Below are 20,505 nucleotides of genomic sequence, written 5' to 3' on the forward strand. Positions count from 1 at the left end.
AGAGCCTGCTTGGGATTCTCTCTCTGTCTCCCTCTCTCCCCTCCCCCACTCACCCTCGCTCTTTCAAAAAAAATTTTTTTCTGTCAGAGTTCAATTTAGGAGGAAAAAAACCTACACGGTAATTAGAACAGAGAAAGCTTAACCTAAGGAAGTATTAACTTTAACAGATGATTAGAGTAGTGATTAGTAAGTAAGAAGTAAAGAACTGCAGAATATAGGCATAGCATACATAAGGAGCATCCTGTCCTCTGGGCTGAGACAGAGTGCCCAAGAAGTCTTCCTTTTCTCCCCACAGGACTGAGATCCACAGTTTGTTAAAGAGGCCATGGCTGTGACTCCCTGAAGGGCAGAGAAAGTTGCTATGGTGCTCCAGCAGCAGAACTGCTGGAAATGCAGGGTACGAGGAGGAGCTGCACAGGGGAAACATGAAGGGGGGTGGAGGGGCAGGGAACAGCGCTGGGCAATGGGAGCTACAGACAGCCAGGTGCTGTGCGCCCTGAACAGCGGCCCAGCAAGCAAAACCCTTCCCTCTTGCAAAGTCTCTTCTGCACTTTTACTGACAAAGCTTAACAATGTGCCAGTTGGCCAAGGATAAGGGCCAAGGCCCATTTTTACAGAGAAGGCAAAAAAAAGGGCAAGTTTATAGATGAGAGCCAACAAACTGATACCTGGCAAACTGAGTTTTTACATAAAAGGTGGCATATGCTTTGGGACTTTGTTTTTTTTTTTTTTTTTTTTTATAATAAAGTTTATTTGAGAGAGAGCAAGAGAGAGCACACGTGGGGGGGGGGGGGCAGAGAGAGAGAGAAGAGAGGGAATCCTAAGCAGGATCCTATCAGTGCAGAGCCCCAACTCAGGGCTTAATCTCATGAACTGTGAGATCATGACCTGAGCTTCACCTACTGAGCCACCCAGGCGTCCCATGGGGCTTTGCTTTTTTCATGTAACAGTATCTCCTAGAAACTATGCTATCAGTTCATCCTTCCTCAGCCTTTAGTATAGCTGCACAACACTTAACTGTATGGATGTCCTATGGTTTGTTCAACACTCTCCTATGTATATATTTAGGGCATTTCTAATATTTTGCAATTATAAACAATGCAACAATATAAACAAACAATAAATAACCCTGTACATATTGTATTTTCATACTGTTGGAGGTGTAGCTCCAGTAGAGACTGCTTAAAAGTAGGATCGCTTGGGTCACAAGGTAAGCACCTATGTCCTTTGTGTTACGCATTCCCAAATTGCCCTAGAGAAGGCTTGTAGCAGTCTGCATTTCCATCAGCAATGTACAAAAATGCCCATTTCTCCACGGCCTCATCAAAAGAATACATATTTTTAAATGTGTGCCAGTCTGATAGGTGAGAAAAAATACTGTCATTTTAATTTGCATTTCTCTAATTACGAATATAAATATTTTTCAGGGCGCCTGGGTGGCTCAGTCGGTTAAGTGTCAGACTTCAGCTCAGGTCATAACCTTACGGTTCGTGGGTTCAAGCCCCACATCGGGCTCTGTGCTGACAGCTCAGAGCCTGGAGCCTACTTTGGATTCTGTGTCTCCCTCGGTCTCTGTCCTCCCTCTGCTGCTCACACTCTGTCTCTCAAAAATGAATAGACATTAAAAAAATTTTGAAAGCACTGCGTTTACCAAATTATTTAATTTTTTGTCTTGTTGCTAAATTCAGCTTTATAGGTGAAACCTGTAGTTTCAAATTAAAATCTTTACTGCCATTGCAGAGGTCAAAGCATTTAAAAAATAAATAACTGTTACCATGATGTTTAGTATTCCTATCCAAAAGAGGACATCTTTCAATGTTTAAGTCTTTTTCCAAATCTTCCCAGAATGTTTTAAAAATTTCCTTACCTAACTTTTACACATTTCTTGTAAATTTATTCCTACAGTCTTCCTTTTGACTATTGTAAATGGGATTTTCTCCATCATTGTGTCCCCTAATTGTTTGTATATATGAAAGCTACTTTTTTATAATTATCAATTTTGTATCCTGCTCTTATACTAAATTCTTGTTTTTCTTGTTTCTTTGTTTTAGCATTGATTTCTTTCCAATTTTTCAGGTATACTATTGTATCACTGGCAGATACAGTTAGTGTTTCTTCTTTATCTACTCTTATCCCTCTACTATTTCAAACTTTTTCATTATTATAATATTTGTTATGGTGATCTGTCATCAGTGATTACAACTTGCTGAAAGCTCAAATTTTAGCATTTTTTTACCAATAGGTATTTACTTGAAATAGGTACTTTTTTAGACATTAAACTACTGCACATTTAATAGGCCATAGTGTAAGTATAACTTTGATATGCACTGGGAAACCAAAAACATTCATTTGGCTCGCTTTATTGCAATGTTTGCTTTATTGTGGTGGTCTGGAATTGCCCCACAAGATCTCCAAGGCATGCGTGTATTTAATGAAAGTTTTAAAATTTCCAGGTAGGGGGTCTGACTCTTGATTTCGTCTCAGGTCATGATCTCACAATTCATGAGTTCAAGCACTGCATCAGGCTTGGATCCTCTGTCTCTCTTCTCTGTCTCTCAAAAATAAACAAACACAAAAACAATTTGGTGGGGCAGCACATGGGTGGCTCAGTCAGTTGAGCATCCAACTTCAGCTCAGGTCATGATCTCATAGTCCAACAGTTCAAGCCCCACATCAGGCTTGCTGCTGTCAGCCTGTCAGTGCTGAGCCCGCTTCAGATCCTCTAGTCCCCTTCCAATGCCCCTTCCCCACTTGTGCTCTCCCATAACTAACTAACTAAATTTTAATTTCCAGGTAGGTTGGCCTGATTTTTGTTTTTGTAAGTAAGCTCTAGTTTTGTTATGTTGCTATAAAAGTGTTGTTTACAGTAAAATTTCTACTTTATGGATGTTACTGATGTTTTCTTTGTGATCTAATATACAAACAACTTTTTTGAGTACGCCACGTTGTCTTTTCCATCAGGTTATAAATTTTAAGTACAGATCTCCATAAAATACAGCCTATTATGTTGTTGAGAGCTTTTCTCCTTTTTTTTTTTTTTTTACCATTTGTTATTAAAGTGTCCTATTGTTAGTGTTTAACTATGCATTTTGCATCTCCTATAGTTTTGTTCTATAAAGTTGATTGCTGTATTATTTTTTTCTTAGTATGTTTAAAGTTTAAATTTATTTTCAGAGAGACAGAGACAGCATGAACGCGGGAGGGGCAGAGAGAGGGAGAAAGACAGAGAATCCAAAGCAGGCTCCGTGCTGCCAGCACATAGCCTGATGCGGGGCTCAAACTCACGAACCATGATCTCATGACCTGAGCCAAACTCAAAAGGCAAACACTTAACCAACTGAGCCACCCAGATGCCCCTGATTGCTGTATTATTTAATATGTGTGTATACATACATATATTTGTGAATATATATTTCGTAAGTATCCTATCTTAATTGGAGTTTGTGGCTTACAGCATTAAGAAGTGTCCTTTGTTGGAGCGCCTGGGTGGCTCAGTCAGTTAAGCCCCTGACTTCAGCTCAGGTCATGATCTCATGGTTTGTGGGTTCAAGCCCCACGTCCTCGGGCTCTGTGCTGATAGCAGACTAGAGCCTGCTTCAGATTCTGTGTCCCTCTCTCTCTGCCCCTCCCCGGCTCACGTGCTCTCTCTCAAAAATAAACATTAAAGAAAAAAAAAGAAGTGTCCTTTGTCACATTTAATGTGTTAGGGCTTGAATTCAATTTGCCTTGTATCAGAACAGCTACACCTGTTCAATTTCTCTTTTCATTTATCTGTAATATTTTTGTCCAATCCTTTATTTTTCTCTGAATCACTTTATTTTACATATGCCTGTTGTCTCCACAAGGTTTTTGTTTTGTGAGCCAAGTCTAAACCCCTTTTAACAGGTCGTAGAGAACTGATGCTTTTGGTTTCAATTATATCACATTTTCTAATTATATGTATTTTATGATATTAGCTGTTGTGCTCATTGGGAGATGTGTATTTTTGCTTGTCTGTGTTTTAAAAATTGAGGAGGGTTTGGCAGTTATTTTTGTTCCAGTGGTTACCTCTGTACTTAATATATATTTTAACACCCTTCATTACCCATTGGCTTATTTAATATTTTACTAAATTTGCCAAGTTTTTCATCAGTATTTTTTAAAATCCACTTACTGCCTACACATTATCTTCTTCCTCTTTTCTTATCCCATTGTTTTAGCTACAATCTTCTAATCTGTTACAACATACAACACTTGTACATTAGCCTTCTGCCTGTATCCTTCCTCTATTAGTCCTCTGGTGAAAATTTCCCACTCATCATTCGGTTGGACGAAGTTCATCCTTTAGTATATTCCTCAGAAATGGCTGATGGGTGAGTAATTATCCAAGATTTTGTACATTACAATTCTTTTTCTATAGCCTCAATATGGAAGGACATTTCAACTGGATAGAAAATCCTTTCACTGAGCTTTTAAAAAAATCCTGCTCAGCTGCTGTCTTCTTTGTAAAATTCATGTCATTCTAATTCTTTCGCCTTTGTGCGTTATGTGTTCTTTCTGCCTAGACGCCTTAATGGTTTTACCTTTATCTCTGAAATCTAATAGTTTTATTAGGATATGCCTCAGAATTGATAATTCTGGGTTAATTTTCCCAGATACCCAGTGAACCCTTTTAATTTGTAGATTCAGATTTTTTTCCAATTCTGGAAATTCCTTTTGGGTTATATTAAGTATTAATTTTGTTCAATTGTTTTGTTTTTTCTCTTGAGGCACTCATATATTATGAATGTATTTTGTCTTCCTTGTCTGTTTTCCATTCCCACTACTTCTCTCACTCATTTCTTTCTTTACATCACTTCATTCTAACTGTATTCATGTCTTTCTTCGTCGCCACTTAGTAAATTTTCATTAGCATCTATTGTGTTTTAGTTATTTCATAATTCATTTAAGATAATTTTGTCTTTCTCTTCCATTTTCCAAATTCCATCAATTTTTTTCCCCATTCCTCTTTTTCTCATCATTTCTGTTCTTAGTTTTGAAATTTTAGGGCCATCTGAGAGGCTCAGTCAGTTGAATGTCCAACCCTTGATTTCAGCTCAGGTCGTGATCCCAGGGTTGTGGGATAGAGTGCCGCATCAGGCTCTGTGCTGAGCATGGAGACTGCTTAAGATTCTCTCTCTCCCCCTCGCCACCCCCCACCCCCTCCCTGCTTATGTGCATGTTCTCTCTCTAAAATTAAACAAAATAAAATAAAATAAAATTTCAGATTCAAAGTGCTTTCACACCCTCAAATGCTTGTTTTAGCATATTCAATTTTGTCTGGAATGTAGACTCATAGTTTCTTAGTTATTTTCTGGGAGAAGGGGAGAGATTTCCTCAGTGGATTTGTAAAAACAGATGTTTCCTGATTTTCTGCAATAAATTCCCTATGGATTTTATTTCTTCTTATTCATTCTGTGTTAGTTGTGGGGAAGGGGTTTATAAGATTCCTAGTTTCATGGTACTCTTTTCTGTCATTCCAACAAAGTCCAGGTAAATGAAGAGTGTTTTTTTGTTTGTTTCTATTTTGGTGACAGGCTTGAGTCCTTCAATTCTGTGGTTTTCTTTTTCTTGCAGGACGCTGAAGTTTCCCCTTTCAATCCTTTATGGTGCACTGAGCAGTGCTTTGTTGCCTAGCAAAGTGACAGGGATGGGCAGACTAAATGAAACTGCTATTTTCTTAAAAGTAGTATTGTTGAAGCTTTTGGGGTGACAGACTAAGATTCACTAGTACCCATGTAGCAATTACCTCTACTATTTCTAGGAATTAAAATCTTTAAGCAGTTAAATAATGTGAAAAATGCTGATGACAAGTTATTTAGCTTAGTATAAACACGGTAGCATGTATCAAAGGAGAATCCATCTCTTCCAAGGGACTTTTGTTCTCCTTACAGGCATAAAATGAACCCAGTAACTCCTTTATTAGGGCAAAGAAGGTGCAAGAATTTGATTCATTTTATGCCATAATAAAATGTATTTATTTTATGCCATGTAATCAGGTTTTGATTTTATTTTTGTTTTGAAGTTACTGGTGGAGAGAAGAAAGGACAGTTTAGAGAAAAAGAAAGCATAAAGATACAGATTTTAACTTTTGGCACAAGTCTAATTTACTTGTACTACTGTTAAGGTTAATATTACTTATATTTTATTTATTTTTAATTTATTTTTTTAAAGTTTGTTTTTGAGAGAGAGAGAGAGAGAGCAAGCGAAGGAGGGGCAGAGAGAGAGACAGAGAGAGAGAGAGAGAGAGAGAGAGAGAGAGAGAGAGAATCCCAAGCAGGCTCTGCACTGTCAGCACAGAGCCCAACATGGGGCTTGAACTGACAAACCGTGAGACCATGACCTGAGCCGAAACCAACAGTCGGGTGCCCAACTGACTGGGCCACCCAGGCGCCCCAATATTATATTTTAAGCACAATAGTTTCGGGGCGGCTGCATGGCTCAGTTGTTAAGCATCTGACTTCGGCTTAGGACCTGATGTCACAGTTCATGAGTCCAAGTCCCATATTGGGTGAGCTCAAGCCCCACCTCAGGTGAGCATAAGCTCTGCTTCTCTCTCTCTCTCCCTCTCTCGCTGTGTCTCTGCCCCTTCTGGGATTCTCTCTCTCTCTCTCTGCCCCTCACTCACTTGCCCACGTGCTCGTTCTCGCTCTCTCAAAAAATAAATAAATAAAATATTTAATAAATAAGTAAATAAAAGTTTCATTCAAAGTACACATAAATAGGGGCGCCTGGGTGGCTCAGTCAGCTAAGCGTCCGACTTCAGCTCAGGTCACGATCTCGCAGTTCATGGGTTCGAGCCCCATGCCAGCTGTGCTGACAGCTCAGAGCCTGGAGCCTGTTTCAGATTCTGTGTCTCCCTCTCTCTCTGACCCACCCCATTCATGCTCTATCTCTCTCTGTCTCAAAAATAAATAAACGTTAAAAAAAAAAAAAGTACACATAAATAATCCCAGCAGAGTAATGCTGTACTAACTCCTTTTACATTAGATTATACATAAAATTCTCCTACATTTCCTATGGAAGGGACTAGAAGACAACCGATGAGATTCAGTTGATTTAGTAATACAAAACAGCTAGGTGAAGCAACGTGTAAAATAATCTGAAAATTACTATTCAACATGGCTTAATAAAATCATTATAAGCCAACTGGTACAATAAACAGTATGGAGGTTCCTCAAAAGATTAAAAACAGAACTACCCTACGAGGCATTTATCCACGGGATACAGGTGTGCTGTTTTGAAGGGACACATGCACCCCCATGTTTATAGCAGCACTATCAACAATAGCCAAAGTATGGAAAGAGCCCAAATGTCTATCGATGGATGAATGGATAAAGAAGATGTGGTATATATATATACAATGGAGTATTACTCGGCAATCAAAAAGAATGAAATCTTGCCATTTGCAACTGTGTGGATGAAACTGGAGGTATTATGCTAAGTGAAATTAGTCAGAGAAAGACACAAATCATATGACTTCACTCATATGAGGACTTTAAGAGACAAAACAGATGAACATAAGGGAATGGAAACAAAAATAATATAAAAACAGGGAGGGGGACAAAACAGAAGAGACTCATAAATATAGAGAACAAACAGAGGGTTACTGGAGGGGTTGTGGGAGGGGGGATGGGCTAAATGGGTAAGGGGCACTAAGGAATCTACTCCTGAAATCATTGTTGCACTGTATGCTAATTTGGATGTAAATTTTAAAAAATTTAAAATAAAATTTTTTAAAAAGTTAAAAAAAAAATAAGCCAACTGGTATGTTATTAAATATAGCATGGGGCACCAGGGTGGCTCAGTCGGTTAAGTGTCTGACTTTGGTTCAGGTCATGATATCATGTTTTGTGGGTTCGAGCCCTGCGTGGGGCTCTGTGCTGACAGCTCAGAACCTGGAGCCTGCATCGAGTTCTGTGTCTCCCTCTCTCTCTGCTCCTCCCCGTTCATGCTCTATCTATGTCCCCAAAATAAATCAATGTTAAAAATTTTTTTTTAATATGTTAAAGAAGTTTGCTTTGCAGTAATCTTTTTTCAGCTATTTGCCTAAAACTACTTTCACAGCTATGAACGTTTCATTCATTCTACTCACTCTACAAATATCTACTGACTCCCTATTATGTGCCAAAGTTCTAGGAACTGGGGATACGGCAGTGTGTGCAACAGACACAGTTTATGGAAATTTTAAGTAAGTCTAGCTAGGAAGACAGAAAATTAAACAAGTGTATCATAAGTTTGATGAGTATTTCAATAGGGAAGAAGCGACACCTGGGTGGCTTTGTCAGTCGGGCGTCCAACTTCGGCTCAGGTCGTGATCTCATGTTTGTGAATTGGAGCTCTGCATCAGGCTCTGTGTTGTCAGCGAAAATGCCACTCCAGATCCTCTGTCTCCCTGTCTCTCTGCCCCCTCACCTCACACTGTCTCTCAAAAATAAACACTTTTAAAAAAATACAGAAGTACAGGGGGCTACATGAACATCAAAGGGGACCTAAATGGGAGTCCATAGTCCTTTGGTTAAGACTTGAAGGATGAGTAGAAGTCAGCAAGACCAGAACTATAAGAAGGGAATGTTCTAGGCAAAGGCCTGGAGCGAGAGCACATTCCAGGAACTGAACCACAAACTGGAGTGTAGCTGAAGCATTGCAGAGATACAGCCGAAAACATTAGCAAGATAGACGCCCTGTGAGCCAATGAATAATTCAAGACTTTTGCCTAAGAGAAACTGAAAGGTTTTAAGAGAGGCACAACCAGATGTGCACCTCAGAAAACTCCAACGCATCAACCAACAATAGAGAGCACCAACCGAAGCAAAACAACACGACAGGCTTAAGGGCAATACATAGATGAAAGAGTCTGGACTCTAGAAGACCCTTCAAAAACTTTAGGAATGTTACAAGAAGAGCTCCGGATATTAGAAGTACATCTATTTCCCAAGGAAGAGAGAGAAGTTGTAGTCATGCGGAAAGGCATCTTAGGGCCAAAATAAATGGAGTTTTAGATGGGAGAGGGGCCAAGTGCGTCCTGAGCCATTTGAAAGAGACAGTGGTTGAAAGGCAGATTTGGACTATAGGTGGAAGGCTTCATATGTCTAAGGAATCTGAAATATGTCGCAGAGAAGAGGGACAGCCATTGAAAAGTCCATAGCAGATGAGCATGCTCGGGTGGGAGCATGATGAATAAATCAAAAGGAGAAAAACTGGGCCCAGGAGAGGTGGGAGGCTTTCATAGCGCTCCAAGCATCGCTAATGTAAACACTAGCCATGGCGATTAGGCAAACAGATTTGGCTGATATTATAAAAGAAACCAGGGTGGAGTTGAAACGCCTGACTAAATGGTCGAGGGGGACAACAGGAAGGGTAGGATCAAGGTTACAGAAAGATGATGTGGTGTGAAGGAAGTGGGCTACAAACTGGAAAATTATAAACGTCACTAGTACACACACATTTCCTCTAGTGTTATCACAGCGCAGTATAAAGTGTGACTGACAGACCAGCACTGATCTGACAGCTATCTGTAATCCAATCAGTACAGACAACGAGTAAGCATTTTTTTCGAGAGTAAGCATTTAGCAACACTGGAAGTAATAAATGAATTTAATAAAGTTGCAGGATACAAAATTATTATATAGTAATCAGCTGCATTTCTATACAGTAATAATAAAGTAGCAGAAAGAAAAACTTTTTAAATAATTCCATTTACAATTGCATCAAAAAGAATAAAATAGTAAGGAACAGACTTAACCAAGGAGGTGAAAGACCTGTACTCTGAAAACTACAAAACACTGATGAAAGAAACTGAAGATAACACACAGAAATGGAAAGGTACTGCATGCTCACGGACTGGAAGAATTAATATAGGTAAAATATCCCTACTACTCAAAACAACCTACAGATTCAATGCAATCTCTACCAAGATACCAACAGCATTTTTCATAGAACTAGAACAAATAACATAAAAATTTGTATGGAACCAAAAAAACCCAAACAGCACATCAATCTTGAGAAAGAACAATTCTGGAGGCATCACAATCCCAGATTTCAAGATATACTACAAAGCTGTAGTAATCAATGAGTATGATACCGGTACAAAAACAGACACATAGACCAATGGAACAGAATAGAGAGCCCAGAAATAAACCCACACTTATAGGGTCAATTAATCGATGAAGAAGGAAGCAAGAATATATAATGTGGAAAAACAGTCTTCTTCAACAAACGGTGTTGGGAAAAACTGGACAGCTACGTGCAAAGGAATGAAACCAAATCACTCTCTTACACCACATACAAAAATAAGCTCAAAATGGATTAAAGACCTTAATGTGAGACATGAAACCATGAAACTCCTAAAAGAAAACACACATTAATCTCTAAAGATTTTTCTAGATGTCTCCTCAGGCAAGGGAAACAAAAGCCAAAATAAACTATTGGGACTATACCAAGGCAAAAAGTTTTCACATAGCAACAAAAACCATCAATAAACGAAAAGGTAAACTACTGAATGGGAGAAGATATAAATGATATATCCAATAAAGCATTAATATCCAAAATAAAGAACTTACACGACTCAACAGCAAAAAAGCCAAATAACCCAATTAAAAATGGCAGAGGGCCTGAACAGATGTTTTCCAAAAGAAGACATACAAATGGCCAACAATGCTCAACATCACTCATCAGGGAAATACAAATCAAAACCACCATGAGCGTGCCTAGGTGGCTCAGTCGGTTAAGGGTCCAACTTTGGCTCAGGCTTGAGCCCTGCATCGGGTTCTGTGCTGACAGCTTAGGAGCCTGGAGCCTGTGTCTCGTCTAGGTCTGCCCCTCCCCTGCTCACACTATGTCTGTCTGTCTGTCTGTCTCTCTCTCTCAAAAAGTAAACAAACATTGGGATGCCTGGGTGGCTCAGTCAGTTAAGAGTCCAATTTCAGCTCAGGTCATGATCTCACAGTTTGTGGGTTCGAGCCCCACATTGGCCTCTGTGCTGACAGCTCAGAACCTGAAGTCTGCTTCAGATTCTGTGTCTCCTTCTCTCTCTGCCCCTCCCCTGCTCACGTTCTCTTTTTCTCTCTCTCTCAAAAAAATAAACATTAAAAAAAATTTTTAAATAAATAAACATTAAAAAAAATCCCAAACCACCATGATATACCATCTCACACCAGTCAGAATGGCTAGAATCAAAAAGACAAGAAATAACAAGTGTTGGCAAGGATGTAGAGAAAAAGGAACCTTTGTGCACTGTTCGTGGCAATTAACTGGTGCAGCCATTGTGGAAAACAGTATGAAGGTTCTAGAAGGGGAGAGGAGGAGAGGGGAGGGAAGGGGAGGGGAGGGGAGGGGAGGGGAAGAGAAGGGGAGGGGAAGGAAGGGGAGGGGAAGGAAGGGGAGGGGAGGGGAAGAGAAGGGGAGGGGAGGGAAGGAAAGGAAAGGAAAGGAAAGGAAAGGAAAGGAAAGAAAAGAAAAGAAAAGAAAAGAAAAGAAAAGAAAAGAAAAGAAAAGAAAAATACTATATGATCCAGTAACTCCACTATTGGGTATTCACCCAAAGAAAACAAAAACACTAATTTGAAAAGATATACACATCCCTAGATTTACTACAGCATTATTTACAAGTCAAGATATGGAGGCAATCCAAGTGCCCATGGACAGATGAATGGATAAAGATGTGATATACTTACACAACGGAATATGACTCAGCCATGGAAAAGAATGAGATCTTGCCACTTGCAACAACATGGACAGACCTAGAGTATTACGCTAAATGAAATAATTCAGACAGAGAAAGACAAATACTATACAACTTCACTTATATGTGGAATTTAATAAACAAAACAAGCAAACAAAAAGCAGAAAACAGCCCCATAAATACAGAGAACAGATGGCTGCCAGGAAAGGTTGGGGGGGGTGGGGTACAAATGGGTGAAGGGGAGTGACAGGTACAAATTTTCAGTTGTGGAATAAGTAATCATGGGGATAAAGGGACAGCAGAGAGAATACAGTCAATAATATTGTAATAAATAGCCTTGTGTGATGACAGACGGTAGCCACACTTGTAAGCATAGAACATATATAGCTGTCAAACCACTAAGCTTTATACCTGAAACCAATGAAGCATTGTGTATCAATTATACTTCAATAAAAACAAATTCAAGGCAATGACATATTTAAAAAAAATGAAAACAAAACAAAACAAAAAGCATAATGACCTGGAAGTTTTCTGGGAAAAGTTGTCTTTGACAGCCTTTTTTAAAAATCTTCAAAAAATAATAGTAATAATAAACTTTGGTCTAAAAAAAAAACAACCACAAACTCTCATTGTGTTTGTGGTTGTTGTCCCCCTGCCCCCCCCCCCACCCCCGTAGGCTTCACACAGAGCAAGAAGCCCAACGCAGGGATTGAACTCAAGACCCTGAGATCAAGACCTGAGCTGAGATCAAAAGCCAGACAAGAATGTTTGTCTTGTCATTCCACTTTCCTAGTAATTCACTGGTATCCTATTTTACAAAAGTATGAATTTGTCAAAAATTAAACATTGAAAACAAAAGATAACTGGTTCTTTACAACAGCTTGAAAAACACTATCAGCATATTTCACTTACACTGAAATCTAAGTAGGTTAACTGCATTCTTTGTAAACACACATTTTATTTATTTATTTATTTATTAATGTTTCTTATTTTTGAGAGAGAGAGACAGAGCACAAGCAGGGGAGGGGCAGAGACAGAAGGAGACAGAATAGGAAGCAGGCTCCAGGCTCAACTATGTGGGGCTCAAACTCACAGACCACGAGGTCATGACCTGAGCTGACTGACTGAGCCACCCAGGTGGCCCTACACACATTTAAAAATAAACATAAATCTGGGGTGCCTGGTTGGCTCAAGTCGGTTGAGCATCCGACTTCGGCTCAGGTCATGATCCCATGGTTCGTGGGTTCCAGCCCCATGATGGGCTCTGCCCTGACAGTGAGGAGCCTACTTTGGATTCTCTGTCTCCTCTCTCTCTTCCCCTCCCCTTCCCTCTCTCCCACTCTCTCAAAAATAACCATTAAAAAAATTTTTAAGGGGCATCTGGGTAGCTCAGTCGGTTAAGCAGCTGACTTCGGCTCAGGTCATGATTAGTGAGTTCGAGCCCTGCGTCGGGGCTCTGTGCTACAGCTCAGAGCCCGGAACCTGCTTTGGATTCTGTGTCTCCCTCTCTCTGCCCCTCCCCTTCTCATGCTGTCTCTCTTTCTCTTCCAAAAATAAACAAACATTAAAAAAAATTTTTTTTAATTTTTTTAAATAAACACAACTCTGAATATGGACTGGACATTAGTTGTTATTTACTGCTAATTTTCTTAGGGTAATAATACCACTCATTACGTAGAAGAATGATACTTTTGGGAGATATACACTGATATATTTAGGTATAAATTACTGTCTGATAACTTACTGAATAGTTCGGCAATAGATAAAGCCTTGCAGCAGGTATCTCAAACACACACAGCTAAAGCAAATACAGCCAAATGTTAACAATGGTTGAATTGGGGTGATAACTATAGGTACTTTCAACCTCTGAATAACATAATGTTGAAAAAATAGTTAAATAAGTACCACATAATAAAAGTAAAGCCTTCCATACCCCAAAGTCACTAGGTCGGTGTCCTCTGGGATGACTTCTGGGTCCTCACCCTCCTCAAGGCACTTTAATTTATCACGGCTAAAACAGAAACAAAAAGGAAAAGCAATCACCCATCTTGTCCACAGAGAGTCAGGTTTGTGTCCTAAAAATATCATTAAATAACTAAGTCAGATCAAATCCGGCAGGCGGCTCAGAGGAAGTCAGAATTCAAGACAATGATTTCTGTGCCGATATTCTACAAAGAAAGGATACGTGGCCGATTGACATATGGCGGCTAATGCTATTACATGGAGAAAGAGATCGTTTATATTTTCACCCCATTGAAGCCACTTTTGGGGGGGAAATTTTCGTAATAGCATACCCGGAAGGTCCCCAAAAGGGACCACAGTGAATCAAGGTCTTAACGCTCCTCTGGTTAACGCTCCTTTCCTTCCAGCCCCATCATTGCTTAAAGCTCCTCCATTGTCAAAGTGTCTTGTCAATGGCAGGTACACATCCCGTTACTCTGACCGCTTTCCTATATTAACAAGGACTTAAAAAAAATCACGGGGGGAGGGGAGGGGGAATTAATCTTTCGTGCAGCTCTCCCGTCCCTTCACTCCAACTCGCAGAAATTGTGCATTCCGATCACGGGACATCTCCCAGGGTTCCAGGAAAGCTCTAGCAGGTTTAAAGCTTTCAAAGGGCAGCCCTTCTACCCCGGGGAGTAAATCACAGGCCCTCCCAAGGTGGGTCCCAGGGAAGCGCAGTAGCAAGGCTGCAATCAGGTTGGCCCCAAGCAACAAGAGCCCCTCGGCCGCGCACTCACCCGCACACGGTCCGCAGCTCTGCTGCCGCCTCCAAGCTGCAGCCCAGATCCCGGGCCACCGCAGCATCCTCCTGGCCCCACTCGGCGACCCCTTGGCTCCCTGGCAGCGCGGATGCTTGCGGCTCCTTCAGCGACAAGTCCCCTTCTCCGCGCAACCGGCCACGCCACAGCTCCCCGAAAGCGCCCACATAGAATGCACGCGTATTTAGCTCGGGAAGCTCGTACTCTGGAAAGTTGCAGCTCCCACTGCTGGAGACGGGGTCCTGCCTGCTACCCATCCCGTGGCACGTTGGGGCGATCCGGGTGCCTTCAGCCATGTTCACCCACTCCTTTCCCTGCAAAAGCCGGGCGATCAAGACTTCGCGGAGCGTAATGGGACTTGTAGTTGCACGGGGCTCGGTCCGAGGGGCGGCGGGGCTGCGTGGGCTCAGCTTCAGACACTACATTTCCCAGCAGGCCCCGGGCCAGGCACGCCCCCGGGCGCGGCATCGCGAGCTTCCGCGCTCAGGGCTGAGCGCATTGTTCTCCGCTGGCGGATTCACGAGCAGCTGTTGGTTGGGTTCTCAGTGCGGGGTCACCTGTGTTGTTGCATTCCCGTCCCCCACGGTTACGTGGCGTTGCTCTCTGCTAGGTAGGGCGGCCTCTGTACGCCCTTCGATCCCCGATCATTGCAGTATTTGGCCCCGGGATGCGAGACTTTTCCTTGACTCCGGGGTTCGTGCGCTGCGCTGTTGCCTCACTGTCCCAGAGCTTGAGAGACTGGGGGGCGAGGGATGAGACCACTGACTCTACCGGACCTCCAGATTCTGGTCGTTGAAAATCTCCCCAGCGTCCCCATGTTCTTGAGTATAAACGTATGCATCGCTCTACGCACGCACGATAGTGTTTATTGAGCGTCAACTATGTATCAGATACTGTATACATTATTAACTCTAATGTATATTTTTGAAAATCACAACCCTCTCAGGAAGGGATTATCGGCCCCATCGTAACTGTTGAGGAAGGAGTTAACTGTTAGGAAATAGAAGCAGGAATGGAACTGTCTAGCTTCAGATGGAACTTTTCTCCCTCGCTCAGAAGCCCCAAAGGACTCAGCAGGACATATAGAAGGAGCTCTGGATGGTTATTTATTGGTATATATCATATACCAGTATGATATACCATATATTCACACATCATATAATTAACCCATTTTGAATGTTCATCCAGTGGTTTTTAGGCTATTTACAGAGTTGTGCAACCATCACCATAATCAATTTGAGGATAAACTAACCCCCTCCGGAAAGAAACCCTGCACCTTTTGAGCTATCACCCACAATCCTCTTAACTCCTCCAGCCCTACCCAGTCACCAATCTTTGTCTCTATAGACTTATAGATTCTGGGCATTTAGTATAAATGGCACGTTTATGTGGTCTTTTGTGATTAGCTTTTTTCACTCAGCATAATATTTTCTGGGCTTAGCCATCCATATTGTAGCATGTATCTATTTCTTTTTATGGCTGAATAATATTGCATTGCATGGTAAAGCACATTCTGTTTATCCCAACAAAAAATTGTTTCTGGGCACCTGGGTGGCTCAGTTGGTTAAGCAACCGACTTTGGCTCAGGTCATGATCTCACTGCTCATGAGTTCAAGCTCCACATGGGGCTCTCTTCAGCACAGGGCCTGCTTAGGATCCTGCCTCCCTCTCTCTCTGTCCCTCCCTCACTCTCTCAAAAATAAACATTAAATAAATATATATATTTATATATTTATATTTATATATAAATATACATATTTATATATAAATATATATATATATTTATATATATAAATTTTTACATTTTGGTTATTATGAACAATGCTGCTATGAACATTCATGTACAAGTTTTTTGTGATGTATATTTTCATTTATTTCATAGGTATTTTTTCTTTTCTCTTTTTCTCTCTCTCTCTCTCTCTATATATAGTCACTATGTGACTATATAGCCATGTGAAGAATTGCCCATTTTCCATAGTGGCTGCCCCATTTTATATTCCCACCAATATTGTATGAGGATTCAGATTTTTCCACATCTTTGTCAACACTTGTTATTATCTTATTTTTTTATTGTAGCCATCCTAATGGACGTGAAGTAGTATCTCGTGGTTTTGATTTGCATATCATACCTAGTGATATTGAGCATCTTTTCAGTACTTACCGACCAATTGTATATCTTCTTTGCAGGAATGTCTATTTAAGTCTTTTGCCAATTTTTAGTTAGGTTATATGTCTTTTTACAGGAGATCTGGTATTTCTCTACATATTGTTGTAGGAAACATCTGTTGTTTTTGCTTAGTATACTGTTCTTTTTTTTTTTTAAGTTACCATTTATTATTTCTGGGAGAGAAAGAGAGAAAGAGACAGAGAGCAGATGTGTGCAGCAGCAGGGGAGGGGCAGAGAGAGAGAGAGGGAGAGAGAGGAAGACACAGAATCCAAAGCAGGCTCCAGGCTCTGAACCATCAGCACAGAGCCCGATGCAGGGCTTGAACCGAACTCACAAACCATGAGATCATGACCTGAGCCAAATTGGACGCTTACCCGACTGAGCCACCAGGCACCCATTAGACTTGACCTTCCTGCTCCTTTTGGTGCTCCTAGGGCTGCCTAACATAGAATCCTTCCAACTCTGCCACAGTGATTCGTTCAAGGATGAGTAGATTATTCAATTAGCACCAAGCAGAATCCTCCTCTGGGGTTTTATCTATAAACTGAGAAATTTTTCTTCCATTCTGAGTACCTAAGGATGTGACCCAGACAGCCTGCCTAAGAGAATAAAGAAAGCCAAGAGTTTAAATAAGCAAAGTCAGAAGGTGGAGAGAAGTCATGTGTCATTGTAACTAAAGCCATCTTCCCCTCATGATGGAAGCCAGTGGTTGTTTTAACTTAAACTAGTTTGAGTTGGATTCTTGCACAATCCTTCCAGTGCCTGTAAGACTTCACCCAAACCTCTCAACAGGGGGAGCTCTCACTCCAGACAATGAGGTCACACTTCAGGCAGAATTCTAAAACACATCTGGGATTTAGTTAACAATGACTTCCGGAGTGGAGGCCACAATGGTCCCTGAGCAGCAGTGGGTAGGGGCAGGACCAGAATAATCATATCAGGGAAAGGTGGTTCTCATCACTTTAAGGTGTGGTGCTGGGAGCTGCAGTTTGAGAGGTGTGGATTGCAAGCATTCGTGGGGAAAGGATTTGTGATGAGCACCAGCAGCCGGCCATTGCAGTATGGCACTCAGGTGAGTCTTTTTATCAGCAGCCTCCCCTTGGAATCAGGCTGAAGAGGTCCATAATATCCACTGCAGAATAAAAAGTATTTTGAACTGAAGGTGTTTGAGAATACACATTTCCCCCTGAACTCCATCGTCTGCCTAAATGCAGAGCCGCCCCAAGGAACACAATTGTCATAAATCCCCTCCCTGCAGCCAAAGAAGATTGACTTAGAAGCGGGCACACGCTCAAACGGACATCGTCATAAAACTATCATATCTCCCATCTATTCTCCTCAAGGCCAGTTTATCTTTCCTAAAAGCCACTTATTTTCCGGTAAGTGCCCTTACCCTCCCCCTATGAAGTCATTTGTTTTCCTAAATGCCCTTCTCCCCTTCTGCCTCTATTAAGATGGTGTATAAGCCAAAATTAGAACCATCTCCTTGAGTCACATTTTTCTGTGAACTCTCCCATACGTCATACATATGTGAATAAAAATCTATTTTTTCTCTTTACAAAATTAAAAAAATATATATGTATGAATTCTTGAGAGACAGAGACAGAGTACAAGCAGAGGAGGGTCAGAGAGAAAGGGAGAGCCAGAGTCTGAAACAGGCTACAGGCTCCAAGCTGTCAGCACAGACCCTGACACGGAGCTCAAACTCACGAGCCATGAGATCATGACCTGACCCAAAGTCAGATGCTTAACCAACTGAGCCACCCAGGCACCCCTATCTTTCCTCTTTAATCAGTCATTTAATGTCAGTTTAATTCACAGACTGCCAATGGCTGAATCCCAGAGAGTAGAGGAAAAGTTTTTCCTCCCCAACAAGGCCGTGGCAAAGGCAGCTTCCCATCCTTTGGTGAATTTGGCAGAAGACAGGAATATTGCTGGACCTGGCCCTAGAACTAGACAATAGCAGAAAGGAGGCAGAAAGGCGGGTATATACACACACCCAGGATAGGTATAGTCCCTCTAATTCTGGTGAGCTCTGTATGATTCCTGACAGAGAAAAACAAAAACAAAACAAAACTCTAAGCCTTCCCAATTGTGGATATTGGAACCATTAGGTTGAGGTGGTGGCCTATGATTAAGAGTTGGGATTCTGGTGGGGTGCCTGGGTGGCTCAGTTGGTGAAGTATCCAACTTCTGCTCAGGTCATGATCTCACGGTTTGTGAGTTTGAGCCCCGCATCGGGCTTTGTGCTGACAGCTCAGGGCCTGGAGCCTGCTTTGGATTCTGTGTCTCCCTCCCTCTCTCTCTCTCTCTGTCCCTCCCTGGCTTGCACTCTCTCTCTCTCTTTCTCTCTCTCTCAAAAATAAACATTAAAAAAATTTTTTTTAAAAAAGAGTTGGGATTCTGGGTAATGGCACAAACCAAGATTATGAAGTATCTGGCTCTTGGTTGAGTAGTAGGAATTAGGGAGACATGAGCTCTCAAAGTTTGCCTTGGAGCTTCTAGTTTCCTCGCCTGAGATGCTTATATGGGCTTATCAGGTGATGAAAACTGGCTTGCTTGTGGGCACTGTGGCAAACTGAGGAGGAGCAGTAAACCAGAGGTGTGAGACACAGGAGGATATGAGGTGTGGTGAGAGGCCAAGTGCACAGGAACGGGTTCCTCTAAACACACAGACACCTTGAGCTACAATGGCCAACGTGCAGGAATGCAGGCCTCATCTACCGGAGCCTCCAAAAGTCCTAAAGAAGTCAGATATTCAGCTTTCAAAAAAGAAGTGACAAATTTAAGTTTGTTAAATAAAGAAGCCATTAGACCCAGATGGCTCTAATGCCATGGTGGCCAAAGTAAGCGAACCCAATGTAAGTCCACCAACGTATCCAAGTTATGAAATCAAAATGCTAAGGACGACCAATCACAAACAGCCAACCAGGCTTAAGCTCCAGTCGGTCAATTTCCTTGCTTTCCTGCTGCCTTCTCTCCATAATCACCTCTCTCCAAGCTCCTCCCAGGGGATGCTCCTAATCACTTCAATGTGGCACTGCCTGCCTGATTTGAGTCCACTTTTGGTCAGATAGACTTGTAAAAAAAAAATTTCTTCATACACCTCAGTTTACCTTTTAACAGCTCATATAACATTTTAAAATTATATTCAGAGGTGCCTGGGTAGAAGTCAGTTAAGTGTCCGACTTCAGCTCAGATCATGATCTCACACCTCAGTTTACCTTTTAACAGCTCATATAACATTTTTTTTTAATTTTTTTTAACGTTTTTATTTATTTTTGGGACAGAGAGAGACAGAGCATGAACGGGGGAGGGGCAGAGAGAGAGGGAGACACAGAATCGGAAACAGGCTCCAGGCTCTGAGCCATCAGCCCAGAGCCTGATGCGGGGCTCGAACTCACGGACCGCGAGATCGTGACCTGGCTGAAGTCGGACGCTTAACCGACTGCGCCACCCAGGCGCCCCAAACATTTTAAAATAATATTCAGGGGCACCTGGGTGGAAGCCAGTTAAGCGTCCGACTTCAGCTCAGGTCATGATCTCACAGTTCATGAGTTCGAGCCCCCCGTCGGGCTCTGTGCTGACAGCCCAGAGCCTGGAGCCTGCCTCGGATTCCGTGTCTCCCCCTTTCTCTGCTCCTCCCCGCCCCCTCAAAAACAAATATAAAAAAAAAATTAAAAAATAATATTCAGACCAAATACAACACACAGAGGCATCTGGCCTGAGGCCCACAGTTTGTGATCTCTGATGTATTATATCTCTACAATCCACCCCATTCCCAATTAATGTGATTCCATATGTGAACTTCCAGTTTGCTTTCCAGAATAATTCTACCCCAAGTTCTCCTTATCAGAATTCAACTATAGGCACT

The 20,505-nt window shown here is 41.6% G+C and overlaps 1 protein-coding gene across 3 annotated transcripts in view; it reads right to left on the reverse strand.

Moving 5' to 3' along the window:
• Nucleotides 1-14,774, reverse strand: part of SNAPC3 (small nuclear RNA activating complex polypeptide 3) — a 44,528-nt gene extending 29,754 nt beyond the window's left edge. For 2 of the 3 annotated variants that reach the window (XM_047829511.1, XM_047829510.1), the window contains exons 1-2: nt 14,443-14,774; nt 13,635-13,712 (exon numbers count right to left, since the gene is read on the reverse strand). In XM_047829511.1, coding sequence (XP_047685467.1) covers nt 13,635-13,712; nt 14,443-14,759 — 395 coding nt within the window. In that variant the 5' untranslated portion in view covers nt 14,760-14,774. The remainder of the gene's footprint in view (nt 1-13,634; nt 13,713-14,442) is intronic. The other variant, XM_047829512.1, reaches the window with a different exon arrangement.
• Nucleotides 14,775-20,505: the final 5,731 nt, after the last annotated feature.

This window comes from Prionailurus viverrinus, chromosome D4, assembly GCF_022837055.1.
Source record: "Prionailurus viverrinus isolate Anna chromosome D4, UM_Priviv_1.0, whole genome shotgun sequence".
Taxonomy (NCBI): Eukaryota; Metazoa; Chordata; class Mammalia; order Carnivora; family Felidae; genus Prionailurus; species Prionailurus viverrinus.